General features: G+C 42.8%; 1 protein-coding gene and 1 long non-coding RNA gene across 9 annotated transcripts in view; one reads left to right on the top strand and one right to left on the bottom strand.

Moving 5' to 3' along the window:
• Nucleotides 1-85: 85 nt before the first annotated feature.
• On the bottom strand, nucleotides 86-2,284 carry LOC121065123. Its single transcript, XR_005816915.1, has 2 exons — nucleotides 2,238-2,284; nucleotides 86-1,478 (listed from the first exon to the last, which is right to left on the bottom strand). It is a non-coding gene; the product is annotated as an uncharacterized LOC121065123 (long non-coding RNA).
• BEND7 (BEN domain containing 7) overlaps nucleotides 1,360-27,871 on the top strand; it is a 48,403-nt gene continuing 21,891 nt past the window's right edge. For 5 of the 8 annotated variants that reach the window (XM_040547634.1, XM_040547601.1, XM_040547610.1 and 2 more), the window contains exons 1-6: nucleotides 1,360-1,478; nucleotides 2,384-2,535; nucleotides 6,421-6,504; nucleotides 16,018-16,317; nucleotides 22,508-22,630; nucleotides 25,050-25,315. In XM_040547634.1, coding sequence (XP_040403568.1) covers nucleotides 1,453-1,478; nucleotides 2,384-2,535; nucleotides 6,421-6,504; nucleotides 16,018-16,317; nucleotides 22,508-22,630; nucleotides 25,050-25,315 — 951 coding nt within the window. In that variant the 5' untranslated portion in view covers nucleotides 1,360-1,452. Of the gene's footprint in view, nucleotides 1,479-2,237; nucleotides 2,536-6,420; nucleotides 6,505-16,017; nucleotides 16,318-22,507; nucleotides 22,631-25,049; nucleotides 25,316-27,871 lie in introns of those variants that run through there. The other 3 variants (XR_005816903.1, XM_040547641.1, XM_040547627.1) reach the window with 1 other exon arrangement.

Here is a 27,871-nt window from a genome sequence, read left to right as displayed (position 1 = left end):
AAGAACTAAAAGGAGGAAAAAACAGTCGATAAAACATGTTTCCATAAATTATATACCAGATGTTAAACAAAATTGAATAACCAAGGAAAAGAGAAAAGACCTTTTTATTTTTGTATCACATTCCTTTGGCAAAAGCAGGATAAAGCTTATCATGTGAGTTGACCAGTAAATGAAGGCCTTATGTTTCATAAAATTCTCCTATTGTCCCAGTAAGGATGAGAGTCATACAACAGTTTCAGCAATGCTTTAAGTCTGGTAAATAAAGTTAGCAGACAGGAATCAGCAGACTGTTTGGGAAAAAAAAATATACTCTTTTTTGTACACAAAACTTAGGAACACTGCTTCTGCATCTCAAACCTGACTTCACTGCACTGTACCAGAGATTAATTGGACCCATATAATTTAGCAAACAGCATATGACATCCATCTACCTTTGCTGTTTCAGCATTCACCCAAAAATATATAATACAGGATTTTAAATAGTATGTTAGCCCAGTTTCCTTTCACAAAGTCTTACAGAGAAGTTTAGGAAAATTCCAAAAGTAGCATATTGATTGCCTCTGGGATTTTCCACTTAGCAATTTAATAGAAAATTACACCCTTACCCAATCTGTGAGGTTTCCGTAACCTCCCTCATGAATTTAATTTTCCAGACTCTAATAAATTTTACCATTAGGCATATTTTCTGATATTGCTTCACCATTAAACCTATTTTCTGATTTTGCTTTTCGGGAACTGGGTAAACTCTCTGCATGGCGTTTGGACAGCACCTTCCACTAGAGAATTCAGATCTGTGTCTACTCATGCCACTATGATACAAATCATTATTATTAATATTCACTTTGTTTTCCTCTTACTAATTTTATTTCATTACTCAAAGTGATAGGGTCAGTCAATATTACTGGAGCCAATGGAATTCTCCTGGGTACTCTGATTAGACCACGTGAAGATCTGCTTCTGTTCGAGTATGCGTATGCAACTATCACATACTCTTCTCCTTGTCATAACACAGCCTGACTACATTTAAAACACAAGATGATGATCGGGAGCTGTGTTTTGGTTATCCGTAGTCATAACTGTAAAAAGTCTGAGTCCTCCTCTATAGGCAATAAGCAAAGGCAGTCTTGACAGTGAAAACTAAAAGCTACACCAGAAACTAATTTAGTGCAACATAAGTGAACCACAAGTATGGCTGGAGGCGTCAACTGGCAGATAAATCAAAGCATTAAGTTCAGCTGCATTTGGATCATCCATATGGCTATGGTGACCTCCTTGGTAATCATCGGAGGGTTGCCAGACGCTGTGAATCTTATTCCTTCCAAGGAATGAGACTGTTTTACTATGGGACTCCATGTTTGCCCATCGAGAGTGAAACTTGGCATCCTTTGGCAGGACAGCGGTTCAACGCGCTCTTCACGGTCTTGGTCTGTTCCTTGATGTGCTCTGTGATAGATGCTGGCACATCACTGCCAGAATTGCTGTAAAACACAACAACGAACAGTTAGTTACTCAGCCCAGCCCTATTTCTGCCTTTTACCCACCCCGCACACCCCACTCGCACAGTGGCAGCTCCACCACCGCCAAGTCCAACGTTGCTGTGACACTCCCCACCGTCACTGTCCCCAGCTTGGGGTCACCTCCAGCCTCCAAAAATCACCCAGAGCCCCTCAGGGAGCCTCCCCCGGGGCTGGCAGGAGGGCTCCCTGACAGGAGGCCGCCGCTCCCTCACGGCCGGCCACCCCACCGAGGGGAACCGGGACCACGCCGAGAGCCCTGTCAGCACCCCAGGCTGCTCTGAGGGAGCCATCGGAGCTCCGAGGGCCGTGTAGCAGCGCCGGGGCACGGCAGAGGGAGCCAGCAAGTGGCTGTAGGGAGGAGGGAGGGGAAGGCGGGAGGGGGGCCACAAAATGGCGCTGCCCTCTCAGCCCCTCTCCCTCCAGCCCCCCTCCGGCGCCCAGCCCGGCTCGCCGCGGGGCCCGAAGCTCCGGGGCCGCGTCCCCGGGGTGGCGTGGGGCTGCTGGCCGGCCTCGGGGGCAGGCTCCGCCGCCGCCACCACCACCGCCGCCGCCACCACGGCGGGGCTCGCCGCCTTCCCCCCAGCAGGTGGCAGCGGGGTCCCGGTGCCATCGAGCCATTGCGGGCCGCCCTTCGCAGCCGGCGGGGGAGGCGGCGGCGGCGCTGCCCGGCATCGCCCCGGGCTCGTCCGTCCTCCCCCCCCCCCCTTCTTCTCGCCGCACCCCGCTTTCCCCTCAAAGTTTGGGGCGGCCTGGGAGGGCGGGCGGCGCCTTAGGGGGCCGGAGCCAACTTGTCCCGGCTGCCTTTATTTGCAGTTGGAGCCGAAATCTGCCAGGCTGCGTTTATTTTGCTGATTAAAGAGACGGACCTTGGTCTCGGCTGCTGCTCCCCGCTGCGCGGCCGCCCTGCTCGCTCCTCTCATCCCCTTTCTCCTTCCCTTTCTTCCTCCTGGCCGCACCATGGAGTTTACCGAGAGGAAGAGAAGCAGGAAATCCCAAAGCTTTAAACTGATAAATCAAGGTAAAAGTGGGGGGGGGGGCGGCTTTGTGCTGTTTGTTTGTTTGCGCCTCGGAGAAGACTTTTACATAAACGGGGCTGGCTGCCACGGGAGGCGAGCAGGATGTTATGAAATGTGTGTGCTCCCTTTCCTCCACCTCTGTAATGTCTCTCCCTCCTCGTATTTATTATTTAACTCCGGAATCGTATGCTTCAACTCCCCGAAGCACTGCAGGTCTCTATTTTGCTATTATTTTGTTGCCCCCCTTCTTTACCTCTCTCACTTCTTACACACGCAAATATACATTATTTACGTGCACGTCTTATATGTTGCTTTAAAAAAAAAGACACCTCCAAAGGTGGACGTGTTGTTGTTTTTTTTTTTTTTTTTTCCAGGCAGATCTCCTACAAAATAAAGTTGGATCGCGTTTCATTGTAAATCCCCCTGGGGTGAGGGGGGGGGAGAAAAAGGTGAAATGGAGAATTTAGCAGAATAATGACACTTGAGCAGCGACGGACCTTTTTAGTATTCAACTCCTGTGGATTTGTTGTGTGTGTGTGTTTTTTTTGTTTTTTTCTTCCTCCTCTCGACTGCGTCCATACACGTATTTCAAAGAAAAGCCTCATAGAGGTTGCTTTATTAAAATCCACGCAGGTAATTAATTGTACATGGGCGAGGAGGAATTGCTGGCATGCAACTTGTTCGCTCGGCGTGTGTTTGCTTTTCGGAAAGAGGGTATTTTAAAAGGGATCGCTGGGAAAATATTTGGATTCATGTCAGGGAAGGAACACAGCCCTCTGGTTCAATCCTGTGTGTTTTTGTTTTTTTTAAAAGATACAGCCGGTGGTAGTCATTTTAACAGGTGGACTTCCCAGCCTTAGGGTTTCCTTTGGGCTGGGTATTTATTGCTTCTTCAGCTGATTAGATCTCTTGCCCTGATTGATTTGACGTGGGATTTTTTTATTATTATTATTTTTATATTTTTTTTCCCCCTTTTGTGTCTCGAAGCCTTGGGCTGAAATATCTCTCTGAAATGCTGTGTGTCCTGCATGCCAAGTTCAGGGCAGGTGACTACTTCGGTGTAATGTCACACTTAGGGACAGGGGGGAGGGCAACTTTCAGTACTTGCTGGATGAAGGCTGATGTCTTCGTAGGCGTGCTGCAAAATCAGATTAGGAGCAGAGAAATGTAAAGATGGAAATGAATTTGCCTGGTAGGAAGAGTAAATAATTACTGCTTAAACAGCACAGGAGGGTCTGGAGCAGTGCACATAGCACCTTCTCCAAACTAGGGGGACAGCGACTGGTCAGACTTGTTGAAATTTATTGGAGGTTTTTTAAACGCCATCATCAGCAAACCCATGGAGGGCTTTCATTTCTATAAAGGACGGGTTTGGTTTGTGGGGTTTCTTAGCATCTGATGTTCGGAGTCGCCTCTCAAGCAGTTCATGCAGGGCTGGAGCGTAGGGCTTGAAAGTGAAACGTGTGGACAAGCAAAACTGAAATCGAAGCCTCGGTTTTATTTTTCTCCTAATAGAGCCGTAAAAAATGTGCGCGCTGTCAAAAATGTGTCAATATTCTGCAAATTGTCAGTTGTCACTCATAACTGGATTAAATATTTCTCAATGTATAAGGCAATCTATTTAACCTCGTTGGATAAATTCATTTATGATGGTTAATTATTGGCATTTCTTATTTTATCTGCTGTCTCCTTTTGGATGTAGGAATTCAAATAGAAAGCTACACTAAAAGCACATCCTGGGAGAAAATATGTCTTTGCGCTTTGAGAGCAGAGAAGATAAAAATCACATTCTGTATGTGAGTCTGCTCTCACGTACCCTCTTTCTATCACAGTTGATTATGAAGATAATTATGTATAAATAGTTGTCTCTTGTAATTGGCCTTTGCCTCTTGCTGGAGTCATTCAGTAATGTCACAGTTTAGTGTTTACTGTTGTGAAATTGATATGGATTTCACAGCGCCTGGACTGTGACATCTGAGGCAGAAGAAGGAAACCAAAGAGAAAATGGTACGCTGGGTCGATTTGTTTGTAATGCACAGCCTGTCAATAACATGTATGATGCTTATTCTGCCCCAAAAAACTTCAGAGCACCTTACCAGCACCATCAGTTCCTTTCAGATCGAAAGGAAGTCCCTTCCTGCACTAAAACGCAGCCACCTCTGAGGTGCAATGTGGTGACTTCCAGGCAGCAGCTGTAGATCAGGAGAGCGTTGTGCCCGGCTGGATGAGCACAGGGAAGTGCTAGAGAAGAAACCACATGTAATCTATATACCTAAGGACTGCAAATCTGTAAGTTATTTAGATCCTAGTTTCCACGTGCTCGCTCCTAGCAGATCTCCGGAGGATGAAAATGTGGAGAAAAGCTAATGGGCACGGAGTGCAGCTCGCATAAATTCTGTATTTTTAGCCTCGCAGAAGGGACCTTTTACTTCCTCGATGTTGTGGCTCAAACTTCACCTTTACCCAGTACACGTCAGGCAGCCCATATGTTTCACTCCCTCGGTGTGACACGCAAAGCCCCAATGCTGCCTCTTTGGTTAGCACTTCACTCCTGACCTTGCTACCTTCCTTCTTTTTTTTTTTTTTTTTCTTTCTCTTCCCTACCATACTGACATTTCTTTCCAGGCCCTTTTCTTTCTTTTGTAGTGCTGTATTATGCTTGATTCTGGTTTACTTACTGGGTAGTTCCTCCTCTTGTGCCGTTAAGACAGTCATGCTGTACAAATAAACAATCGTAACAAAGACGCTTGACTTATAGGAGACCTTTATAATTCTGTAGCTGATTGTTTTGTCAGAAAGGCAGGTGTGTTCCTCTTAAGAGGAGGAGTTGCTTATGGTGCCATTCGGTTCTCTTGTGCCTTTTAATTGAATCCCTCCGAGTGCTCTTCCAGGAGTTAATCTCCACCTGACTTCTTGCGAGGCAGGTAAATATAAGAACCAGTTTTCAGAGGGAGTAACTGAGCTAGTTGGGAGGGCTTCAGCATTACAGGAGTTAGGTGATGAGGCAGCTATTTCAAGACACTGAATATATTGTTCAGTCTTGAGTGACTTGCCTAAGGACAAAGTGTGTGCCAGTAGCAGAGTCAGAAATAGAATCCAGGAGAGCTGCCCTTAGATAGTTGTTTTTTGTTGTTGTTGTTTTTTTTCCTCTTGTAATTACTATTCCCTCTGTACACACATGTAAACAGAACCGTTTTTCTGCTGAACGCGTGCCTGTGATTACAGCAGAGACCTTCACAGAAAATATCCTTTTATTTGAAACAGAAATTCAATTTTCTGTGCGTGTCCTGTCATATCTCTGAATAAAAGATGCCAGTGTTTATTTTTAGGGTCATCTCGCGTGGACGTTAGTTTCTATAAGTGAATATCCTAAGGTGTCCCTGAGCCTCCTTTCCTCAGAACTCAGAGGCCAGTGACCTCAAGATAAGTCAGCAGAGCTGAAAGATGCAGCCCTGACTTACGTTGCTGGTTTTCTTATCAAGGCAAAGTTTGAAAGTTTCTCTCGGTCGCTGGGAAGGTAGAGTTTTCATTATAAATCTGCTTTCCATCTGTAAAGCAAGAAGCCAGATAATTGGCATCTGGTGGGATAATTTGCTGTGAAAATGAACACAGTAATTTAGGGCAGGCATGGCTATTCCCTAAAATCTGTGAAATATTTTAGCTAAGCCTCTCCAGTGTGAGCAAAGTTGGTTTTGGTTTTTTTTTTTCCTTTTTTTTTTTTTTAGGAGGTGCTGATACAGAGCACATTTTCTGTGGTTAATCTGATGTACATGAAATAAACTGCAGATATATTGATAAATTATGTAGTAAAACTGTAGCAATGTGTTCAGTGTTCATTTTTTCCAGATCACTTGAGTTCTAATTTTTTTTATCGTTTTTCATTCCAGATTACCATCATGAGATATATAAGATCTCTGACTACAGCAATGATGTTAATGGGGAGACCAAAGAAACACAACCCGTTTTTTTAGGTATGTGCTTGTGTTGATTAATTTCAGAGCAACATAGCGTGGCCATTTGCAATTAGGGAGGAAAAAAATCTCTGTGCAAGCATGGGAAACGTCTGCCATTGTTTAATATGACGTTCTTTTCAAGACCCTTTTATTCTACGAATTGCCAATATATCCTTTATTAACACTGCTAAAAGTTGTAATTTCAGACATAAATGTTTATTAGTGTCTACACACAGTGCTAATTATCACTCACTCAGAGAGCCAGATGCTGACTCTGCAGTTTTGCAGCTCTGTGCTCACCCCATTTACATTGCATATTCTCTGGCATGCTTCACTGGCAATAGTTTGTGTAATTGGGGTATTACATCTTTGACATCTGGATAACAGAAATTCAATTTCCAGGAAGCTGCTATTTGTTTGGTTTTGCTTCTGCCTTGGGTGGGATAGAGGATTAATGTGCTGTCTTAATGTAATGTCCTTTCACCTCTATAGCCTGCCTGCTAATCCTGCCATGGGAAAAATTAAATTAAATTAAATCAACAGTTAAAAATGTGTAAAGAAAACAGAGAAGTAATACATAGTCTGCAGCGTGATATATACCACAGCATGATAGGACTAGTTATCGGTGAACCTTTATCTTTCTTGCCTGTATGCTTGTTGTCCTCTATAACTCTTCTGTAGAATGCTTCTCCTCCTGCTTCCAGCCCCCTTCTGTCTCATCCAGGACCTCTTCTGGGTGCTGAACCCCTTTGCAAAAGGACAGTGGGCCAAATCCAGAAGAATAAAGGCGAGGTTTTGAGCTACATTAATGACTCTTAGCTTATAAAGCAAGCTCTTGGTCACCTTGCTCAGGCTTTGGAGAAAGCAGGTGCCTTCACAGCAGGAAATCTGGAGGCGTCTGCCTTTCCTTAGCTGTACCGGGAGCCTAAATGTTTGTGTGGAGGTGATCTAAGGTTTCTGGAGTCTGTGTGTGTTGCCCCCTAGAGCCAGTGAGAAGCACTCGTCCCGAGCATGTGAAGCAGCACCTGAAATCAAGCTGCAGGTAAAATCCTTTTGTCTCCTTAGTTCATTGTGCCATATCCTTTCCTAGAGGTCAGCGGCAAGTGGAAGAGAAAAGGGGGCGTCTTGGACGGTGTGGAGTCTTCCGATTAGAATATTTACAAGGGGGGAGAGCTGTGTGAAATTCCCTTCTTAGCTTCTCGCCATTAGGGTTGTGAGCAAACACTTCTTCCCTGCACCTATTTCCAGGGGGAGTGAAGGAGGCTGCTAAGCTTTGCGTTTGGATTCTGTGTTGTGTAAGCACTTTTGGGTTGACCTGCACTAGAGATTTACCACGAACGTTTTCTCTTCAACCCCAAATCAGAATAAGGCTTTGTCGGGGGTTAGGCATCTAGCTGCTTAAGCCAGGGTGCTTCTAAGGCTGTGCAGGAGTTTGTGCTTTGCCATTTGTGCCGTGGCTCAGACCAATTGATGATTTTGGTCTGGCTGCGTTGTCTTTTGAGGGCTGCTTTGTCTTCTGGGGGCAGGTTTGTTACCTGCTTTTTATTTGGTTTTGTTGCTTTTTGTTTGCTTGGTTGATTTCTTTATATGTCCAGCTTCTGGTTGTGACTGAATGTGCTCTGGCATCAAGTTCACCTACATCAGGAGCCCGTCAGAATTTAGTCCTTAATGAGTCCCACCAAAGGACTTTCTTGTCAGGTGTTGAAGCCCAGAATTGCAGTCCTGGGAGCCCACCTTCAGCTGCTGTGAAAAGAAGGAGGACCCTATTTTCTAGAGACAGCCTGAGTTTCCAACTTCCAAATTTCCTCAAAACCTGTTAATTTTGACAAAACTAATGATTTACGACTGTGCAGGATCTGCAGACGAGGAATTTTTCTTCCTGTGGGAGCTGGGTTCGGTAGGTTGCCCAGAGCTCACATAACCCTCTCTGCTTTGTCCTCAGTAGCTTACGCCGCTGTCCAGATTGCTTAATGACAAAGGAGGTGATCGGAGATGTAGGAAAAGCAGTGGTGGGAACTGAACTTGGCTGAAAGCACTTGAAAATTGAGTTCCCACCTTCCAGTGGAGACATGGGATGAGCAGCGCTTGGCATTCCAGCTTCCCTTTTGAAAATTTCACGTTGCACGCCGTAATTTTTCATTGTGCTTCAGGGAGGATGGGAGAACGATGCTTTCCCCAGCTCGTTGTCCTGTCCCCTAATAAGGCTGTAATCCCTGCTTCACTTAATTTCAGTGTTCTATGCCAAAATTAAACCTGGAAGGATAATCACTCCATCGAGTGCTCGGGTCCTTGGTTTAGAGTCAAGTTTATTCTTTGATTTAGGTCTTTTGACTGATCCGTGGGATGACTACAGCTGTTAAAACCTCAACGTGCTGCAGCCTTTAGTATGTAAATGGATGTTAAGATATGTCAGCGAAATTATTTCATGCAGAAAAGGGGAAATGTTAATGTCATCCTACAAGTGAAGCAGTGAAGCTTGGGAATAAGATGTGCAGATGTTTTGGTCAAGGGATGCACGGATGAGAAGAAGGGAGATTCTGGGGGTAAATGATTAAGCATTTAATGCATTGTTGGCATACGTTGGGATCAAATGTCAGAAAAGACCTGTTGGACCTGGATTTTTATTTATTTTCAATTTTTGCAACAGCACAAAAGGGGCAAAACCTGGCTTTGTGTCAACGTGGGCTGCGAATCGGAGGAAGCTTCAGCACAAGAGAAATGTGGTGGTGGAAGCGACTTCTGTTGGGTGTGAGGGCACACAGCACCACTGCTTTTTAAACGGAGCTTCATTGGCTTAGGAAGTTTGCACGTGTGTTGCAGTGGCTGAGTGCGTGGGAGATTACCCCGTCGTCTTTTCTAATCCTTTCCTCTGATAAGATGATAAATGGGAATTTGCATCGTCCTAGACAAAGGATTCAGTAAGCGCAGCCTTTGCAAAATTCCGGGTGAATCTATTGCTGCTGCCTTTTGCAGGTGAGGACTGGCATCTTTTTTTTTTGTTGTTTTGAAGGGAAGGGCTCGGATATCTAATATCAGGAGAGTGCTCCCTCTGAAAAGCAGGACACAGCCCGGAGTGAAGTGCTTAAACCTTGAATGTGATCAAGATTTAAGACAGCCCTGTCTTCAGCTTTTAGCAGTTATCAGCATTAATGTGCTGTCAAGGCTGCTAGCCCAGACTTGGAAACGCAAGCCCGTGCAGGGACCGTACAACCAGGGTTTGTGGACAACACCGGCTAAAGCCAGCTTGTCTGGTAAAAATATCTTTTGTATATACCACTTTTTTTTTTTTTTCCCCCAGTCATAATATTTTATTATCAACACACAAAAAAAGCGGAAAAAAAAAAATATACCTCCAGACTGAGTGTTTTTACAATGCTTTCAACTTGAAATTCAGGCTCTATGTTTGAAAGGTTAATGTAGAAAACTAATTATATTATCCTGGTAACCAAATGTGTGATGAGACATTTGTCTGTGTAATTAACAGTGAAGAACTTTTATAGTTTCATAAAATCGAATGCTGCGCGCAGGGTGCTTGGAGCATTTGTTTTGAAGAGATGTCCAAAACAGAGATGTTTATGACTGATATAAAGTGGAGCTGAAATGTACTGTAATGCAGGTGTCTGTGCATTTTACAGCATTTCACGTTGTTGAAATGGAAGGCAGCAGATTAATAACGTTAGCGTGTCATGATAAAATAAATAATGTGTTCTTGGAGCAGGGGAATGATGCATAAGTTACTCACTAATTCCAAGAATTTATTCTGTCCCAGAAATAATACCCTTTGCAATTTATTCATAGAGGAAAAAGTTGACTTACCGCAAGTCTGTGAAGTTACTTGGTACTTTTAATAGAATTACATCCCAAGTATGGTTGTTGCAGTAATAGCTTCTATTATTAAGACCGCAAAAAAGATCATCTGAGAACACAGATATATAAAATAACTTTGTCGAGCATTTCCCTTTTGGGGCTGAAGCACGATCTTGACATGGGGTATTTCCAAGAAGACATTGTTGCACTTTTTTTTTTTTTTTTTTTTTTAATTCTATGACTCTGTTAGTATGTAAATGTAGAAACAGTTGCTCGCTTGCAGTTTCCTGAGTGATTTAGTTGATGCAGTGTGGCCTGAAGTCTGTAACTTCGGTGTCTGATCCTACTGCGTGTCTTTGAAACTGTTTTACCAGGCTCTTCGGGAGAGTTACTTTGTCGTTGTGGCTGCCGCTGGGCCACCTCATCTCATTCATCTTCCAAGGAAACAGCCCTCCGGATTCGCAGTGGTCCCGGGGTCTGACCCCGGCTTTGATTCTGCAGGTTGCTTTGCTCATATGTCGGTGATGTCTGTTAGCTTCCCAGGTCTCGCAGCAGGCAGGGGGATCGATCAACCCATGGGCTTCCGTGCTTAGTTTCGGAGCGGGGCTGAGGCCAGCTAATCCGAGGCTGCTGATTCAGAAGGCGCTTTGTGTGGTGATGTGAAGAATGGCAAGCGCTTTCAAACATCGTTTTAGAGCACTGGTAAGATGCCTCGCCTAAGACGGCTTCGATATCCCTATATATTTGCTAGGGGTAGTAAAAGTCCCAGGCTCATAACTCATGGTGCTCGTGTGACCCTCTGACATTGTTCGTGACCGCCGCTCTCCCTGTTGACTTGGGTTTGAAGCTTTTCATTTGCAAAGCGTGTTGTTGCCTGCGTTACTTGTTCAGTGTAGGTTCTTACATGCCAGCGAAGGCTGGGGATCACTTGTTTGAGAAATGTGTGCTTATCCAATCAGCTTAGCTACACAGTTGCTCAATTCAAATTATCCACGGAGCAGTCACAACAACTTTCCGTTCGGTTTAGGAAACCTTTGATCTGATAAGGAAACAGGCACACGGCTCCTCTATTTTCCCCACGCTGGACTTCACAATTTTCAATTTCAGGAGCCCTGAACGGTACGAGTTAAGCAGCAAAAATAGCTGAGTTTTTGAAAGCTAGGGCATGACGTAGGTATGGTTTTTGCTGAGAAGGGTTGCCTAACTCCCTTCTAGGATAACTGTTGTTCTTTTCTTGAGCACCACGTAATGTTCACAGCGGTGTTTTGGCCAGTGTGCTGACTTGGGCTGTGCACCGAAGGTGCGTGCCGTGCATGCGTGCACCTCCCCGGTTCCCTGCAGTACTCCGAATTAGCCCTTACAAGTTCTTCAAACACGGGCAGCTGACTTTCGCTGGCCCCGTTCCAGGAAGAGCACCGTTCAAGTGGTGTCTAATAAACTGGCATTTAGTAAGTTTGATTATATAACCTGCGTGCTCTGTCGCAATTTCTTCTGAGCCCTCGAAACTTGCAAGCCATGCGTCGGCTTCTACTTTTTCCTCGCCTCTGCAGCCTTGTTTCCTTACAAACCGAAGCGATGTTGTCACCTCGTGTGTGTTTGTCTGGGTGTCTATTGCTGTAGTTCCTACACTCTTAATAATTTCTGAACTCACTCACCAATTCCAGCTTAGTTTGACACAGAGGCAGAAATCTGAGATACCAAGGTCTTGCAGTAGGCAGCCTGACAGAGGTAAAAGTCTTGTTTATATAGCCAAGAAGGGAAGATTTCCCTAGGAGTTTTATCTGCCAAAACACAACAGAACACAGAACGAGACACTAATTCATAGAAAAATTGACTTTATTAGAAGTCAGCTACGAATACTTCCCAAAATATTTCCCATAAATGCTAAAAATAATGAAGTTAATTGCAAAATATCAGGCCAAGAGAACATTACAGTTACTCGTTTACATAAGTCAAAAGGGGGAAAAAAAACATTATGCAGTCCATTATCCAACCTTAACTCATTCATATATACACTTCGAAAGATATGCATTAATTACGTTGCAGTATAAAAGAAGTGGCAACCAAATATGTAATTAATGTTTTAACGAATGGGTATGGCTGCATGTCGCTTTATCGCTCTTTGTAGCGCTGTGATAGTATTTGACAAATTATTTGGAGAAGTCTAATGACCTGTTTGTAGGCAGCGAGCCATATTTATATGAAGTTCAATAAGCATAACGGTGAAAAAATGCTCAAGCGTCCAGAGGCAGAGAATTAATGAATTATCAATGATATTTTATTAGCTAAAATTGTTAACAGTTGTGTTACTTCAGCCAGTGGCACGCTTAGCACGTGGATGCCACCTCCTAGCAGGACATTTATGTTTTATATCTGTGCATTTTAAATTTTTGACGTTCCTACATCTTTCAAAGCAGTACGTTTTAACACTGTGCGCATACGTGCAGTAAGGAAAGAGATTGAAAGTAATTTGGGGGAAATCACTTTTTATGAATATTTGATGTAGAATTTATGAGAGGGTTTTGTTTTGTCCTTTGTTGTTCTCTAAGATTACAGTCAAGCCATGTGGAAAAAAAATAAATTATATATAAGGGGCCATCATAGAAATTACTATAATAGTTATTAAAAACATTGCTAATACATTTCTGCTATGACTCTTATTTTCACACGCAAGCTCCTAAACAGGGCTGTAATTTGCCATGCCTGTCTGTTTTGAACAGTAATTTGCAAGTGAATTCAGTGGTTTCAGAGAAACCCAAAGGGATTACACGGGCAATCTGAGAGGCAAAACCTGGGGCTGCAGGCTGCTGGCGGAGGCACTCCCACCTCCTCGGGTGCGTACCCACAGGGCTTCCAGGGAAGGGCTGCACCGCAGCAGTGGTGCTTCGGAAGCCCAGAAGAGGGGAAGAGATGCTGGATTCTGGCAGATGGGCTGGGACGCGTGTTGCAAACGCTGCTCCTCCCAGTCCTCAGCAGCTAAGGAGCCTCTCAGGAGGCTTGTCACAGACAGGTAACGCAGCAGCAAACTTCTTTTTTCTTTATTATCCCGTCCAGCATTTGGAAAGGAAGGCTGGCTCTTCCATAGGATGTAGTAGCTTGAGCTGTTTGGTTTTCCCTTTTTTTTTTCTTTTTTTAAATTACATAATTATTATCTATGAAGATCATCGGCAGTGGAATAGCTGACAGCAGGACGCTATCGTTGGGCTCTAGAGCTAATAGCCAGATGAGATAACCAGGGAGCAAGAAGTTAAATCTGTTCCTGCAGCGGCCCTCACATTCAGGCAGGCAGTGTAACATCCCCTCGGGTTGGGAAGACTGTAGCTGGGCAGTCACAAATTAAAAGCCATAAAAAGATGGAAACGTCATAACTGGGTTGGGTGGGTGGATGAGTTGTTGTAAACTTGCACGCTGTAGGCTTGACCTAATCTTCAGGGTGTGTTTTCAAGGACCTTCCTTCGAAAGAGAACGTATTTTGTGGGGGGAGAAAAAAGTTCGTAAATGGGAAATCTCCCCGATTTAAGTAGGGATCTAGGTAAATGCAAAGATATACTTAGGTAGGAGTTGCTGAAATTTCGGGATGTGTTGTGATATAAACGTAGGGATTTTTCTCTTTGGACGTAAGCGTGCTCACATCATTATATAGGAAGACCTCTATAAAAAGGAACATGCAACCAGAATCAGGGCTGAATAAGCTCAATTAACATTAATATTTGATGTAATTGTGTAAGGGAAATTTAATCTTTCAAGCAGTGTGTCACCTGACCAGCAGCGGAGCATGCAGTCAAGTAAGCCCGATAGGAGGAGGTGGGTGGGAAGCTTTTTTGATGTTTAGGTACGTTTTGCTATTAAACACCGACACGAGTGGGTAACGTAAAGCTCCGAGAGCGCTACGTGCTGCTAAGCGGTACGATGGGAAGGGATCCTCTGATGCTGTCGTGCCGCGGAAGCGTTGGGAGCTGGGATGTGGGCAAGAAAGGCAGCCTTCAGCGCCCAGGTCTGAGCGCCTCGATCACCGCAGTCCCGCGGTACTCGGGGGCCTCTCCGTTCCCACCGAGGCTGGGAACTGCAAACGGTCAGCCCCTGGCTGGCTTGGCTCCAAGGAGCGTAATTTGTTAATTAAATCACTCGCGCGCGCATCAATCTGTAGACGACACAGCAAAATGAAACGTAACGTTGAACTTCCTTGCAGATGGCTTTCCTCGACGCTCCGGCTGGAGCGGAGGCGCCGTTACGGTCCTTCGCACGGGGCCGGCGAGTGGTTTCGGCGTTGGGACTGGAAGCTTTCTTGCAAAGCACCCGCCTTCCTGGTTGGAGTGGGCTGGAGGTGCTCTGGGGTTCAGCCCAGGCTCGGTCCGATCACTCAGCTCATCTCTGCTCTGCTCCCTGGCCACGTCCTGAGTGTCCCTGGGTGCGCTGGGCTTGCCGGTGTCCCCGGTCTCCTCTCCTGGGGAGGGAGATGCCACTTTTTTATCTCCCTGGTTTAGCTGAGCACCTACCTAAGAATGGTGCTGTTGAATTGATAAAACATTTCACGTGGCTGGCGTCAGCACACTTTCAAATACCTCGTTGAACCAGAGCCGGTGCACGCTAGGTTTGGGTTTTGGAGAGGTTTTTTTTATTTTTTTTTTTCTGAAATTTCTTCTCTATTCCTGCTTTTCCAAAAATAAGTTTGCTTTGGGAAGCAGGAATGTAAATTGAATTCAGCATCCCAATTATTACTGTATTAAGTATACTATAAAGGGTCAATTCATCAGTTTCTTGATCTTTGTTATTCCATTTGCTTAGGGTGTTTGATTTTTCTATTACCAGTAAAATAAAAAAAATAGAAGCTTCTTATTTCAGAAGTGGTTATGAACACATCCTTATTACCAGTGAAATGTAATGTACGCTTTAACGAGCAAAATAGCTACTATCTGCCCAATACATATATATTCAGTGTGCAATCAGCAGTTTCGTACATAAAATTAATACTTAAACGGTGCCAGGAGTATTAAAGTATGTAATTGTTATTATTTAAATGTCCTGGATTTATTTGAAACAGTCACATTTGTCTTGTGTGTATTTTCATTTTGTTTTCCTAATCTACACTTTAAGACACCCAGCAGTTAGGCTATGTACGGTTGGACACGTATTAGCTGCTTTTTAATTTATTCCTGGATAATCCAGCATTATTAAATTCTGTGGAGTGAGGAACTGATCCTGTTTATTAAAATCAATAGGTGCAGTGGTACTCTATGTTAGGGTGTGGTGTGGTGTTTTTTTTGTGTTGATTTTTTTTATTTCCTTTGTAAAATCTGTCCTTAAGCGTACAGCAAACTGCTCTACAAAGGTCTGCTTCCTTAGGCTATACTCGGAAAATATCCGCTGATGTCAATGCCTGAATAGGATCAGTCTCTTAAAAGGATAGATTATTTGAAACTGCTCTAGCTATTATTATTTCCTTCTGGAGAGGAATAATCTTGCTCATCAAAGCCTTAGAAAGGGCATCAGGAAAGCCAAGTTCAGCAGGTCTTTTAACCATGTGAGACCTCAGCTTCAACTGTGTTAAAGCATAACCTAGTGTGTACCAACTACTGCTCATCCGTGTCTTTTCTTTCTCTCTTTTATTTATTTATTTGTGTCCTCCAACAGCTAGGAACTCTTATTGGCATCTAAAATCACTAATCTCAACCCATTACCGTTTTTGCTAATTTACAGTGATAACTGTGGCTCTGTTTTCATTAGGAGATGAAAGCCGGGAAATTAAAAAACAAATTACAGGGATGAGAAGATTACTGAATGACAGCACTGGAAGAATCTATCAGCGAGTTGGCAAAGAAGGAGAAAAACTGAAGGAGGAGCCCCAGGATTTAGACTTAGCCTGGGCCCAGCGCCTGAATCCCCCTGCAGAGTCCCAAGCGAGCCTTCATCCTTCCCAGAGCGGTGCGTGGAATGAATTGTCACCCCAAGCCAGCCATTTTTCAGGGCAATACGGAACTCGATCCAAAACGTTCCAAAATCAAACGCGAGCCGTGACATCCAATGGTATGATCTGCATTAGATACTGAAAATAGTCTGTTTTTTTCTTTTTTTCCTTGTACTGTACTGAATATCTGCCTTTGTTCTGATGATTTATTGTACCGCTGCACTGAAATCAGTTATAGTTCAGAGTCTACAAAATGAGCACATAGTTATCACTTTGAAAAGGTGCGAAAGTGGGCACAGTGCATTCTGCTACCATCTGTCTTAGCTTTTAAAATGGATTCCTGGTGATAGGACGAGAATTACTCAATTCTGTTATATAGGCTTAATTCCTTTCCAGTACTTATTAAAACAGCTTTTGCCATTGTTATTAAATTCATAGCTAATTAAATGTCAACTGGTACCACCCCTCTTTGCAGTGAGTAATGTAGTACAGTTGTGACACCACTTGCGGAGCAGGATTCTACTGGCTTTCATAAGGTGATGGAATCAGGCTTATAACTGGCCACTAAACTTCAGGTACAAAATCCCACTGGAGCCCTAGGGTTTTATCCTGATTAGGACCAATGGAGAAGAGATAGGATGGAGTCTACCTATGAACAGCATGTACTGTGGTCTATTTTGATCTGACAGAGAAAAGGAGATGGGTTGTGCCTTTTAAATGCATTTCTCTTAGTTTTCACTCCCAGAAAAAGAAGGTTTTACTACCAAATTCTTGAAGGACTTCCTTAAGAAAAGGAAAGGAAATTAAGGTTTTGCTCCTGATATAAGCCCTACGCTTAGAAAAGTTTTCATATTGAGGTTCGAACATCTAGAAAATAAAAAAAATTGTCAGATTGAATCTGAAAACACTATCAATTTTCAATTTCCAGTTGGTTCTGAAGGTATTCATGCTTCCCATAGAGGGGCATCTGTTGTGAGTCCTTATCTAAAGGCACACGTTCTCATTGCTTCTAACATACAAAAAAAAAAAAAAGGTATTATTCTCAGTACTATCCTTTAGGAAGTAATATCCCCACACTAAAAGGCACGTGGTCTTAGAATTCACAGGATTGACTGGGTCTCTCTATAGATAATGATTCACATAGATGTGCTGGGTGACGTGGAGAAAGATGTTGCAGTAAGTCCTGCTAGGTTGGTTTGCTTTATAATGCTTATTAAACAGTGGTGGTGTTTTTAAAGATGCATAGTAACTTAGCAGATCTAAGGGAGAGGGGAAAGCAGACACTTGTTTGGATTTTGCATTCAAGTCTAAAACTGCACTCTCAAAATCCCACCGTAGCAGCCCTCTAAGAGTGGCAGGACCTGAATTTCATTACACATCTCCCTCTTTGGCCTGAGAGTCCCTGGGCACCTGCAGGGACAGTTCTCAGCATGCATAGGAGTGCCCGAGCCTGCACAGCTTAGGTGCCTAGTTCCTGGATCCAGCAAGTAGGTGGAGCAGCACCTATATCCCCTTAGGGGTCTGATTCAGCAGGTGAGCTAAACCGTGTCGACAGGATTTGGCCCCATCTGCAAGAAAATGTCAGCTTTTCAGCTTTTCACAGGAGGAAAGTTTTGTTTTTTTTTTTCTCTGATTTATGGCGTCGTACAGGTTAGCACGGTCTCTGAGACAGTCAGCTTGGGCTGAGATGAGCTCCCCAGCTCGGTAGGATGGATGCCCAAATCTCCCGTCTCTCGGGGAAGTGCACCGAGGGAGCCTGGGTGGAGGCGCCTTCCACCCCTCCCTTTGCAGCTGCTCTGCTGCAGAAAGGAATGCAATCTCTAGGCTATTACATAAAGCTGGGTGTGGGCCCTCTCCTCTGGTCACCTTTGCAAAGCAACCTGCCCAGTTCTTTGAGGGCAAGGTGATGGGTGTCTGCCCGCAGCAGGGTGTTCGGGATCCTGCTGGGCAGTCCCCCTGCTGGGGCTCTGGTGCCCCATCTCTGCAAAAGGAGAGCTGCTGAGGCACTTCTGGGCTGCAGGCAAGCTCTGAAGCTTCTACTCAGCTAGCACGCAGCTCTTTTGGGCAGCTATGCTGAAGTCCCTAATTCCCCCCATCCCTTGCACTGGGAACCCAAGTATCTAGTTCGGTGTTTTACATGTTATTTAAAGGATGGACAAAGTCCTTTAAAGCTGGTTCTAGTAATGCTGAGCAGTACATCGAGGGAGATGCTACTTCTTGGGATTTACTTACCACAGTGTATAAATTCATGAACAAAACTGCTCAGATAGGAAATAAGACAATTATTTAGGGCTCTTAGGCTTAGGTCATGACTGGGGAGATGTCCAGGCACGTATAGCTGGTGGTTTGAGTCCAGAAACTGCTTCTGTCCACTGGATAGATTAAACCATACAATCATTTAGGTTGGAAAAGACCTCTAATATCATCAGGTTCAACCATTAGATACTGTATGGGAAGCCAGGGTCTGGCAGATATACATTGTAGGCTGCTTGGATTACTCAGATTTGAAAGTAATGGACATCTGAATCCATCTAACTAGTATGGTTATCGACTTGCAAGCTAAAGGTTGTTCAAAGGAAGGCTGGAATGGATGTTTAATAGATGCTGGTATGTAGAAGGCAGGTGTGGGGGAAAAAATGTATTGCCAAAGATAGACAAAGAGAGATAAGGAGTAACAAGGAGAGACTAGAAATTGCTGCAGCAGAGGGAAGAAGAAGAACATACTTGAAAAGCAAAGTGATTTCTTCCAAGCTGGACTTAAGGAGGCAGTTCTACAAGTCAGGGTGTCAGGTAGACATCTGTGACCCACTGATTTTAGTGAGTTTTTGATTTTAGTGGCCCCCTCTTGGGGCCATAAGCAGCGATAAGCATGCCTATCCAGCTAGAATCAACAAACTCAGCGTCTGGCTAAACTATTTGAGTTTCATTTCTGGAGTTCTGTAGGAAACCCAGTAGCGATGCAGCAGCTGGATTTCTTTTTTTTGTTTGTTTACACCAAGATTGTTTGCAATGGATTTCACTTGCATGTTCTTTCAAATATAAACTCGTGCAGTAATTTTGTCCCGATTGAATTTACTCTCAGCAGATCCAGCTGCAAGGACCGCTGTCCAGGGCTACTCGCGGCTCTCACAGGGAAAGCAGTGTGTTTGTGTAATGTATTTGTGTCTTCTCTCAATCATACAAGCTAGTATCAAATTCACATGCTGGCTAGCTTCCAAAAAGAGAGGGGAGATGGCTCTTTAAAGACTCCTTCATAAAAATAAAAAGTCTGTTCTCTTTTTAAAATTAAAAATTGATTTATAACAAGTTGAAAAGGGTTGCTTTTGTCCTCTAAAAATGATAAAGATAGTGCTTGGAACAATGACTGAGAACACTCTCTAAGATGTTTCTTACAAAACAGTAACTGATCAGAAGAGTGAGGATAGAAATAAAATAAAAAACCCTCATGAATATGTATGAAGTCAGTAGAACCCTGCTTTGATTTGAAATATTGGTGGTCTCTTTTTCCCATTTCCAGTGCCTATGGTAGATTTACATGGGTAATTTCTATCAATGCTAATGGGGATTATAATGTAAATCCCCCATGCCTCAATGGGAAAATAGACCCTTTGGTGTTCCATCAGGAGACTGAGTGCCTGCACGCTTTCATTAGGGGTGTATTATATTGCAACAGGGAAGACGGACAGGTATTTACTGATCGAATTTGCTTTGTCCAATTTTTACTTGTAATTCAGCACGATGTAGAGTCTTTGTTAAGAAGACAACAAAAGCCACCAGCCTTGTCTCCCACTGTAGTCTTTTCAGATATTATTTCCAGAGGCCTGCTAAAGTACGGGATTTTGATGAGGAGGGAGGATGGGCCTTATCCCAAGGAACTTACGTACCTTAAGGAACTTCTTAGTCTCAGCAGAGAAGAGAGAGAGCACCGGAGAAGCCTGCAGGAAGGGATGACGAGGATTTCCTTACTATGTATTTCTCTTATTAATAAAAATCTCCTGATTTTCTGGGACTCCATGTTTCTGGGAAAGAGATACAGGCAGGTACTGCAGAAAGGGCGTCTTACTGAAAAGTACAGAGTTATGCTGGTGCTGTTAAATTTGAAAGTAGTTGTGAACCTCACATCTGCTTTAAAAGTCTACATTAACAAATAGGTGAAAGGATGTTGGTGGAGCCAAGTTCAGGGATTCTGAGTAATCTGCAAAGCCAAAGATAACATTTTTTTTTTCCCTATGTACTTGTTACAATGGGCTAAACATGTTATGGACCATTGAAAACATAAAATCCTATCCATGCCTCAAGGAGCTTTCAGTGTGAATAGACAGGGTACAAAGGAAGGATGATTTCAAACTAGGCAGGGTTGTGCTGAGTCAGTAATCTGGTTTTGTTTTAATATGAGGCTCTCAGCCTGTTTTCCAGATTGCTTTTTACTCTTAGAAGTTGTTATAGTTACAGCTGTAACCTTGAAGAAGAAGAGCCAGTGGAACTATTACATTCACGTTTATTAGATTCTCAGAGATTCTTAAAATGCTCCATTTATCCTAATGCAGTGTGAACAGTTGTTGTCCATGGATTTGTTGTCCGTGGATTACTGAATTTTCAGTAGTGCGGACAATCAAAATATGTGAGGAAAAGAGGAGAGTGGTACCCAGAAGACACGAGCAACCTTTAAGTGACACATCAGTTTAGCTTTGGAAGTAACTCAGCTCTGGGAGAAAAAAGCACCAGCTTTCTTAAGTCTGATAAACGACACACAGGGTCTGACAGAGTGAATGGGACAAGAAATAAGTACCTGGGAAGGGAGTTCTGAGGAATGAGGGGCGCGCTGGAAGAACTAAGAAAGGGTGGGATCAGTCTAGCAGTGGCCAGATTTTCAGCCGTTGAAAACGAGGATTGAAGTCAGAGGATGTGTGTGGGTCTGACATCAGTGGAGCCCTGATGAAAAGAATGCAAACCAAACCTAGAGAGGTATTAATAAACCAGTTTGGCTTCAGAGGAAAGCAAAAGTAATAATGAAAAATGGAAGGATTTATGAGTGAAGATTAAATGAGTTGCTTATGTTCGCTTTAGCGAAGTAATGATAAAAGGGCACCTGATAACTGTCAGGATATGGAAGAAAAAGGGAAACACGCTCTCTGAAGTCCACCATATGTGACACCAAGTGAGATGATTTTTGTTAGATCCATTTGTATATATCTTCATAAAATGATCATCCCTCCTCTTGCATGCTTTGATGAGCAGTAAAACAGCCATCAATTTAAATGACGCTGAGCACATTCTGAGACGAAGGGAGGTGCGTTCCATCTGGCCTCAGTTGCAGGCAGACACTGCTAGGTGTTTTGTTGAATTTTGAATTTTTTATTGGCAATATTAAAGCCAGGGATGCAGTTATTTTAAACTAAAGCACAGGATGTAACTGTTCAGGTAAAGCTGAAAAACTCTGAACTGTTACAGCCTAATTCAAGACCTACGGTGCAAAACTCTTGGAAGGCAAGGCAGTAATAACAGCATTTGAAAAGTGTGTGAATTCAGTTAAACAGTAGTAAGAATTACTAGAAAAGGGTAATCTGTTGAACTACTATATTCATCTTCAAGGAGAAACTATGGAAAACCCATCTCATAGGTCAGAGTGCTGGAAAACATGCCATAGGAAACAATTCCACGCTAGCAAACAGAGGAGCAAATCTGAAAGCTTTTCTTGCTGGTGATTTTTTTCTATTCTTTTTTCCATTTTGTTTGGGTTTGGGTTTTTGTGTGTGTGTGTGTCTCATTCTCTGAATAGAGGATTTTATTTTCATTCTCAGTTCTTCGTGTGGTAAAGAATCACATGTAACATTCAAGCAGTTTAAAAATTCTTAGGCCCTCATTTAATGTGCAGTATAAACCTTTATTACGCAGCCTGTCTTCATTCTTTCTAAGACTGCTCTGGGAGATGGGCTTTTTTGTGTGTGATAAAGTGAGTATGTTTATAATGAAGTTTGGTGCTATTGTTATTCAAGATGAACTAGCCTAACAATAGAGAGCCCTGCTGTGAGGAGTGCATTGTATTCATGCTCTGAGCAGTCTTCTCCAGCCCATGTAACATTGCATCCTTTACTGTATATAATTGCGCATCCTAGTAATTGGATAAAACTTAGTATCCTCTTCCTCTTAAAAGGGACCACGTTGAAAATTATTTGCTCTCTTGCTTTGGATCTAATTTCACGATCAGGTGTAGTGATAATAGTTTCAGATTCCTGCTGGTATTTTTTGTTTGTGTGGGTTTGTAGGGGTTATATCGCCTCTCACATATTTCGTTCCTCTCTCTTTCAGGAGAAATCCCAATGGTGAACTCATCAATTGGACCAAACTGCTGTACGTGCAATTGCCAGTCAACTCTACAGGCTATTCTTCAAGAGCTCAAGACCATGAGGAAATTGATGCAGATTCAAGCAGGTACAAAGACTGGTCCCATACATCTGCGTCCATGTCTAGCATCTTCTTGTTAGGAAAAATAGTCTCTTAAGACAGAGATCTATCTGGACATTCAGCAAAACCTGGGCAACCCAGACCGTTTATTTCTGGTTGGTTGGTTGGTTTTGACACATTGTTCAAAGTCAAATTTTCACAGGCTCTGTGGAAATGTAATTTTTACTTTTTCTGTAACATGGGATGTGAACTTGTAAGAATCTTTTGAAGCTGAACTACAAAAATAATAGTGTGGTTAGATACTCTACTAGTGGGAGATGAGTAGGTGGGTTAATACGCCACAACTAACCCTGGTTTGTGTGTATTTGTTCAGAGGTGCCAAATGCTACTTTGCCTGTTATTACCTAGTCCACTAATCTTAGGGAAAAATAAACAAAACAAAAACAAATTTGGAAGGCAGCCTGAAGTTACTGGATAGCACTTCATTCAAAGATCTTTCAAGTTGCAGCTCTGCGATAGCCTAAACTGAGCTAGATGCTGCATGTTGTGGCCTCCACCCTTCTTCAGACTGGTCTACCATTTCCTGTACTAAGCTATTTCTACTAGCTGAACTAGCAGAAATCTGTTCACTGGGGAGGACTCTGGGGGCTAGGTTTCTGCTAGGTTAGGAGCTGAAATAGAACAGCGCAGAGCTAGAAGAGCACTAGAGCCAGCAAGATAACGAGACTGGCAGCTGGGAGTTAGGTAGCTGATCGTAGGCTGCCATGAAGCTTACAGCCTCTGTGCTTCGTAAAGGGTGGTGTTAATACTAATGAGGAGTTGGAGACATTGGAGATTTTTCAGCCGAGTTCCCCATCCATTGTGAGCGATAGGGAGTGGATCCATGGAGGTTTTTCTTACAGTAGCTGGATAACAACTCTGTAAGAAAAGAGAGTGTTGAGTAATTACCTGAAAAATGGGTGGAGCGAAGGGCTGACTAAACTCCTTGTACCCACAGCATATAGTGCTTTAGTGAGCTAAGGGGAGGATCAGACAGGTTTTGTAATATCACTTGATGCAAATAAAAACGATTTTTAAAAAGTCATCAATTTACGAAGAAGTACATGAAGGCCCAGTTTTACAATATTTTCTGGGATGGGGATTTCTTTACTCAGGTGTGCTGATTTTATTGAAATTATGTGCATGATTAAAATTTTTTTGTGGTGTTTATGCCAGAAGAGCTGGCTCCTCAATAGCAGGAGTATTTCGTATTTATTATGTATTTACAATATAAAAACTTTGTTAATTAGTGAATCTCTTGATGAAAAGACCAGGGAATAGTCCATAGTTTCTGGTATGCATGGAAAAAATGTTTTTTCAGAGAAAAAAAAGTTTGGTATTTTTGTTGCTAAAAGAAAAAATGTAAAATGTGAATATATAAGTGAAAGTGTAATAACTTCTTTTGGTATTCAGACACCCTTCTGTCTAAATGATAAACTATAAATTACAGCACTGTAAGTCCTTACCAGAAATTAAATACCAGAACACAGAAATAATTTAATAAACAGTATCACAAGGTTTATTTTTTCCCCAAGTTTTGTAGGCGAGAACCCTTAGTAGTTCACTTGTAGCTTGAATGAGTTTGATTTGCATGTGGTGAAACATAGATATCTAGCACTTTAGTAGGTTTTTTTTGGTTTTCCCCTTGATCTTAATAAATATTAATACAAGTCATTGTATCTGCATAGTGTTCTGCTGGAGGACTGGCTCACGTTGATACGGGTTCAGGATTGGTGACTTAATTTGTACAAGTGACAGTGGATACTAGAAAATGCAAAACATCGATAATTATAAAATACGGTCTCTTGGGTTTCAAAAGTAACACATGAACTGTCAGTTTCTGTATGAGCAAAAAAAACTGATACAACTTGGGGTTAGTTTTTTTTCCTAGAAATTAAACTATTGAATAGTGTTTTCACTCATTCTTGACATAATGGTACTTGAAATGTTCTTGCTGAGCTAATTAACTTGGTGACTACATTCAGAAAAATAACTGTAATTGCATTAGCACTTGTGTTATTTTATCAAGAAAAGATGCTCAAAGACAATGAGATTCTCAGTCATTCAAGAGTACACAAATTAATCATTGCTTAAGCCCTTTATGTCACTAACCATCCAGTGGACACTAGGAGGAAAAGCCACATATTCCTGATTTTCCTAAAACTATTCATCAATATGTCTTGAAATACCTCATAGTGGAGCTCAGTGTCATTATCCTCATTGTACAGATTGGAAAATTATGCAAAGGTGATAAAATGTAACTGTTCCACATGCACAAACAGCACTGAAAACTGTACCATTTATCCAGAAGATGAGTTCAGTATGCCTGTAGTTTAATGGTGTGTCTGTGTGGTTATGCATGTTTCTTTGTCTATAAATTTAATTCATTACTTTTTTTTTCATTCAGTTGGAACTCAAAACAGACAGCAGCCTCCTGTTCCTCTGATTTGTGCGCAAAAGTCGACAATATCAAGAAAGAGAAATAAAAAGAAAAAACTACCCCTCAAAACTGTTGAACCAATTACCATGAATAAGAAAACCAGCACTGCAGAGAATGAAAAGAAGCTGTCAGCAAACTCTGAAAGATCAAATCTGCAAGCAGTCGAACCCCCCCTAAGTTCAGAAACCCCTGTTTCAGGATTTGGAATTATCCTTGAATCAACTTCATCAGATGTAAGTTATATTTCAATACATTGAATCACATGTGTTTAAAGCACTAATTTGGGAGAATCTGTACTCATGTCAGCTTGAAATGTATTTCCTCTTCTTGCAAGAATAAACAAGAAAAACTTGGGTAGATTTGATGGAGACAGTAGAGTTCGACATGGAAAGTGCTGGTTAAAAAAATTGGGTGTTTTTTTTGTTTTGTTTTTATTTTCCATCTTTCATGAGCATGAAGTTTGGTCTTGAATTCAAGGCTTCCTGTTGTCTGAGCTTGCAGTGGAAAATTGTTTTTCTTTACCTGTCCTGTTGCCAAGAGCCACCATGAGATCAGGAGCTGTGGAAAGTGCTCTGTGTATAAAGATTCACAACCCTGTTATTTGTTGATTAATTCAAGTAGTCCACACATAAGCCCTTATCCTGCCTAGATGTGCTTCACTGAATGCCTGGCTGGTCCTACTGACCTCAGAGGACTCCTCACCTCCATAAAGTTCATACCTGTCTTTGCTAAATTGGGTTCTTTAGTCTTCATTGCTGTGGCTGCTGTGGCCTTGGCACTGTTGATGATGTCCCTGTGATTAAAGGGGCCCAAATTTGCCGCTTCTAAAACATGTACTTGTCACATATAAAATTGCAGTAAGCATATTTTCTTGATTCACATAACATGTATGCATTGATAGAAATTTCATGTATCTGGTGGCTGATTGGCTTTGTTTAATGACCAAACAGATGTAGTCTGAACAGTTCACTGATGAGTAAACTGATCATTAATTTCTCTAATACATTTTTAATTTTGAGAAGGCAGTTTCCAATTTCCTAAGTACTGTGAGATAGAAAAACATAATTAAATTCAGTATCAATAAGCGTAAATGAAAACAATGCTGCAGATAATGTTCTACCTTTCTGGAAGTGGGAACTAATAATAAAAGAGAGTAGTCATGATAATTCAGTTATATAGATGCAAGCCACACCACTAATTAGATTGCGGTCTCTTGCCATAGAGTCTGTGTAGTGGTATAAAGTAACTAGTTTGATGCTTTTTCAAAGGTTTTGTTGTATGATGCTTAATAATGTCTGAAGGAATGTGTTTGGGGAGGGACTTGTAATTTAGCTCCAATACGTGATTTCTGCTTGTAATTTTTCTTTGCTTGTGGCACTCCTTTCAGTTTGAAACACAGTTTTGAAAACAGTTTTGTACTTGCAATGGAATTTAATTTGGCTTCATGAATGTGTTTCATTGCTGGACACAATCCTTTGTAGGTGCCAATTTGAACTTAAAAAAGAACAGAAAGCATGTGGTTCATAAATCAGATCTTCATCTGCCCTCCCGTGCTTTGGCCCCTGTTTGCCACAGCAGTTGTTTGAATATATTTACAGAGCCAGAACCCCAAGACAAACAAATTGATTTTGTTTTGCCTTTGGAAAGAAAACAGTTGAGTTCTGAAAACACATATATTTAACAGTGAAAATAAAATGTGACCTTAAACATTTTGAAAAGGCTAAATAAAGTCATTTCTTTCAGACTGAATGGTGGTATTATGTTTTTCTATTTAGTCGTAAGCATCTCTAGTGTGCTCACAACCAGCATGTCTGAGTGCTTAAAGAAACTGAAAGACATTTTACACGGCACCATAAATTAGCGTTCTCCTTACAATATTGCATGCGTTGTGGGTCATACACAAATACTGCTGCCACTGTTATTTTTCCAACGTTTATTGAACTTTAAGAAGATCACAGAATCATAGAACATCCTGAGTTGGAAGGGACCCCCAGAGATCATCGACTCCAACTCCTGACTCCATGCAGGACCACCCAAAAATCAGGCCATGTATCAGAGAGCGGTGTCCAAACACTTCTTGAACTCCAGCAGGCTCAGGGCCATGCCCGCTGCCCTGGGCAGCCTGTCCCAGTGCCCGACCACCCCTGGGTGCAGAACCTTTCTCTAACCCCCAGCGTGACCCTCCCCTGTCCCAGCTCCATGCCATTCCCTCGGGTCCTGTCGCTGTCCCCAGAGAGCAGAGCTCAGCGCCTGCCCCTCCGCTCCCCTCGTGAGGGAGCTGCAGGCCGCCATGAGGCCTCCCCTCGGCCTGCTCTGCTCTGGGCTGAACAAACTAAGGGCCCTCAGCCGCTCCTCATACGTCCTCCCCTCTAGACCCTGCACCATCTTTGTAGCCCTCCTTTGGGCACCCTTTAATAGTTTTATGTCCTTTTTATACTGTGGCACCCAAAACCACACACAGTGCTCGAGGTGAGGCCGCCCCAGAGCAGACCAGGACAATCCCTCCCCTTGTCCAGCTGGCCGTGCCGTGCCTGAGGCACCCCAGGGTGCTGTTCGCCCTCCTGGCTGCCAGGGCACACCGCTGGCTCGTGTTCAGCTTGCTGTTGACATCTCAAATGAAGATCGCAGCTTCATTTATATAAAATTGGGGCTACATAACCCAAACCAGTGCAGTTAGTTCAGATTTGCTAAGATGAAATACTGCTGCTTATGGAGATGGAAAAAGTCTGCGTTTGGCTCACTGAGGTCAACCCTTAATCTGGCCCACAAATCAGATAACCCATTTTTTA

The sequence above is a fragment of the Cygnus olor genome, chromosome 1 (assembly GCF_009769625.2).
Source record: "Cygnus olor isolate bCygOlo1 chromosome 1, bCygOlo1.pri.v2, whole genome shotgun sequence".
Classification (NCBI taxonomy): domain Eukaryota; kingdom Metazoa; phylum Chordata; class Aves; order Anseriformes; family Anatidae; genus Cygnus; species Cygnus olor.
This window is presented reverse-complemented; position numbering and strand designations above follow the sequence as displayed.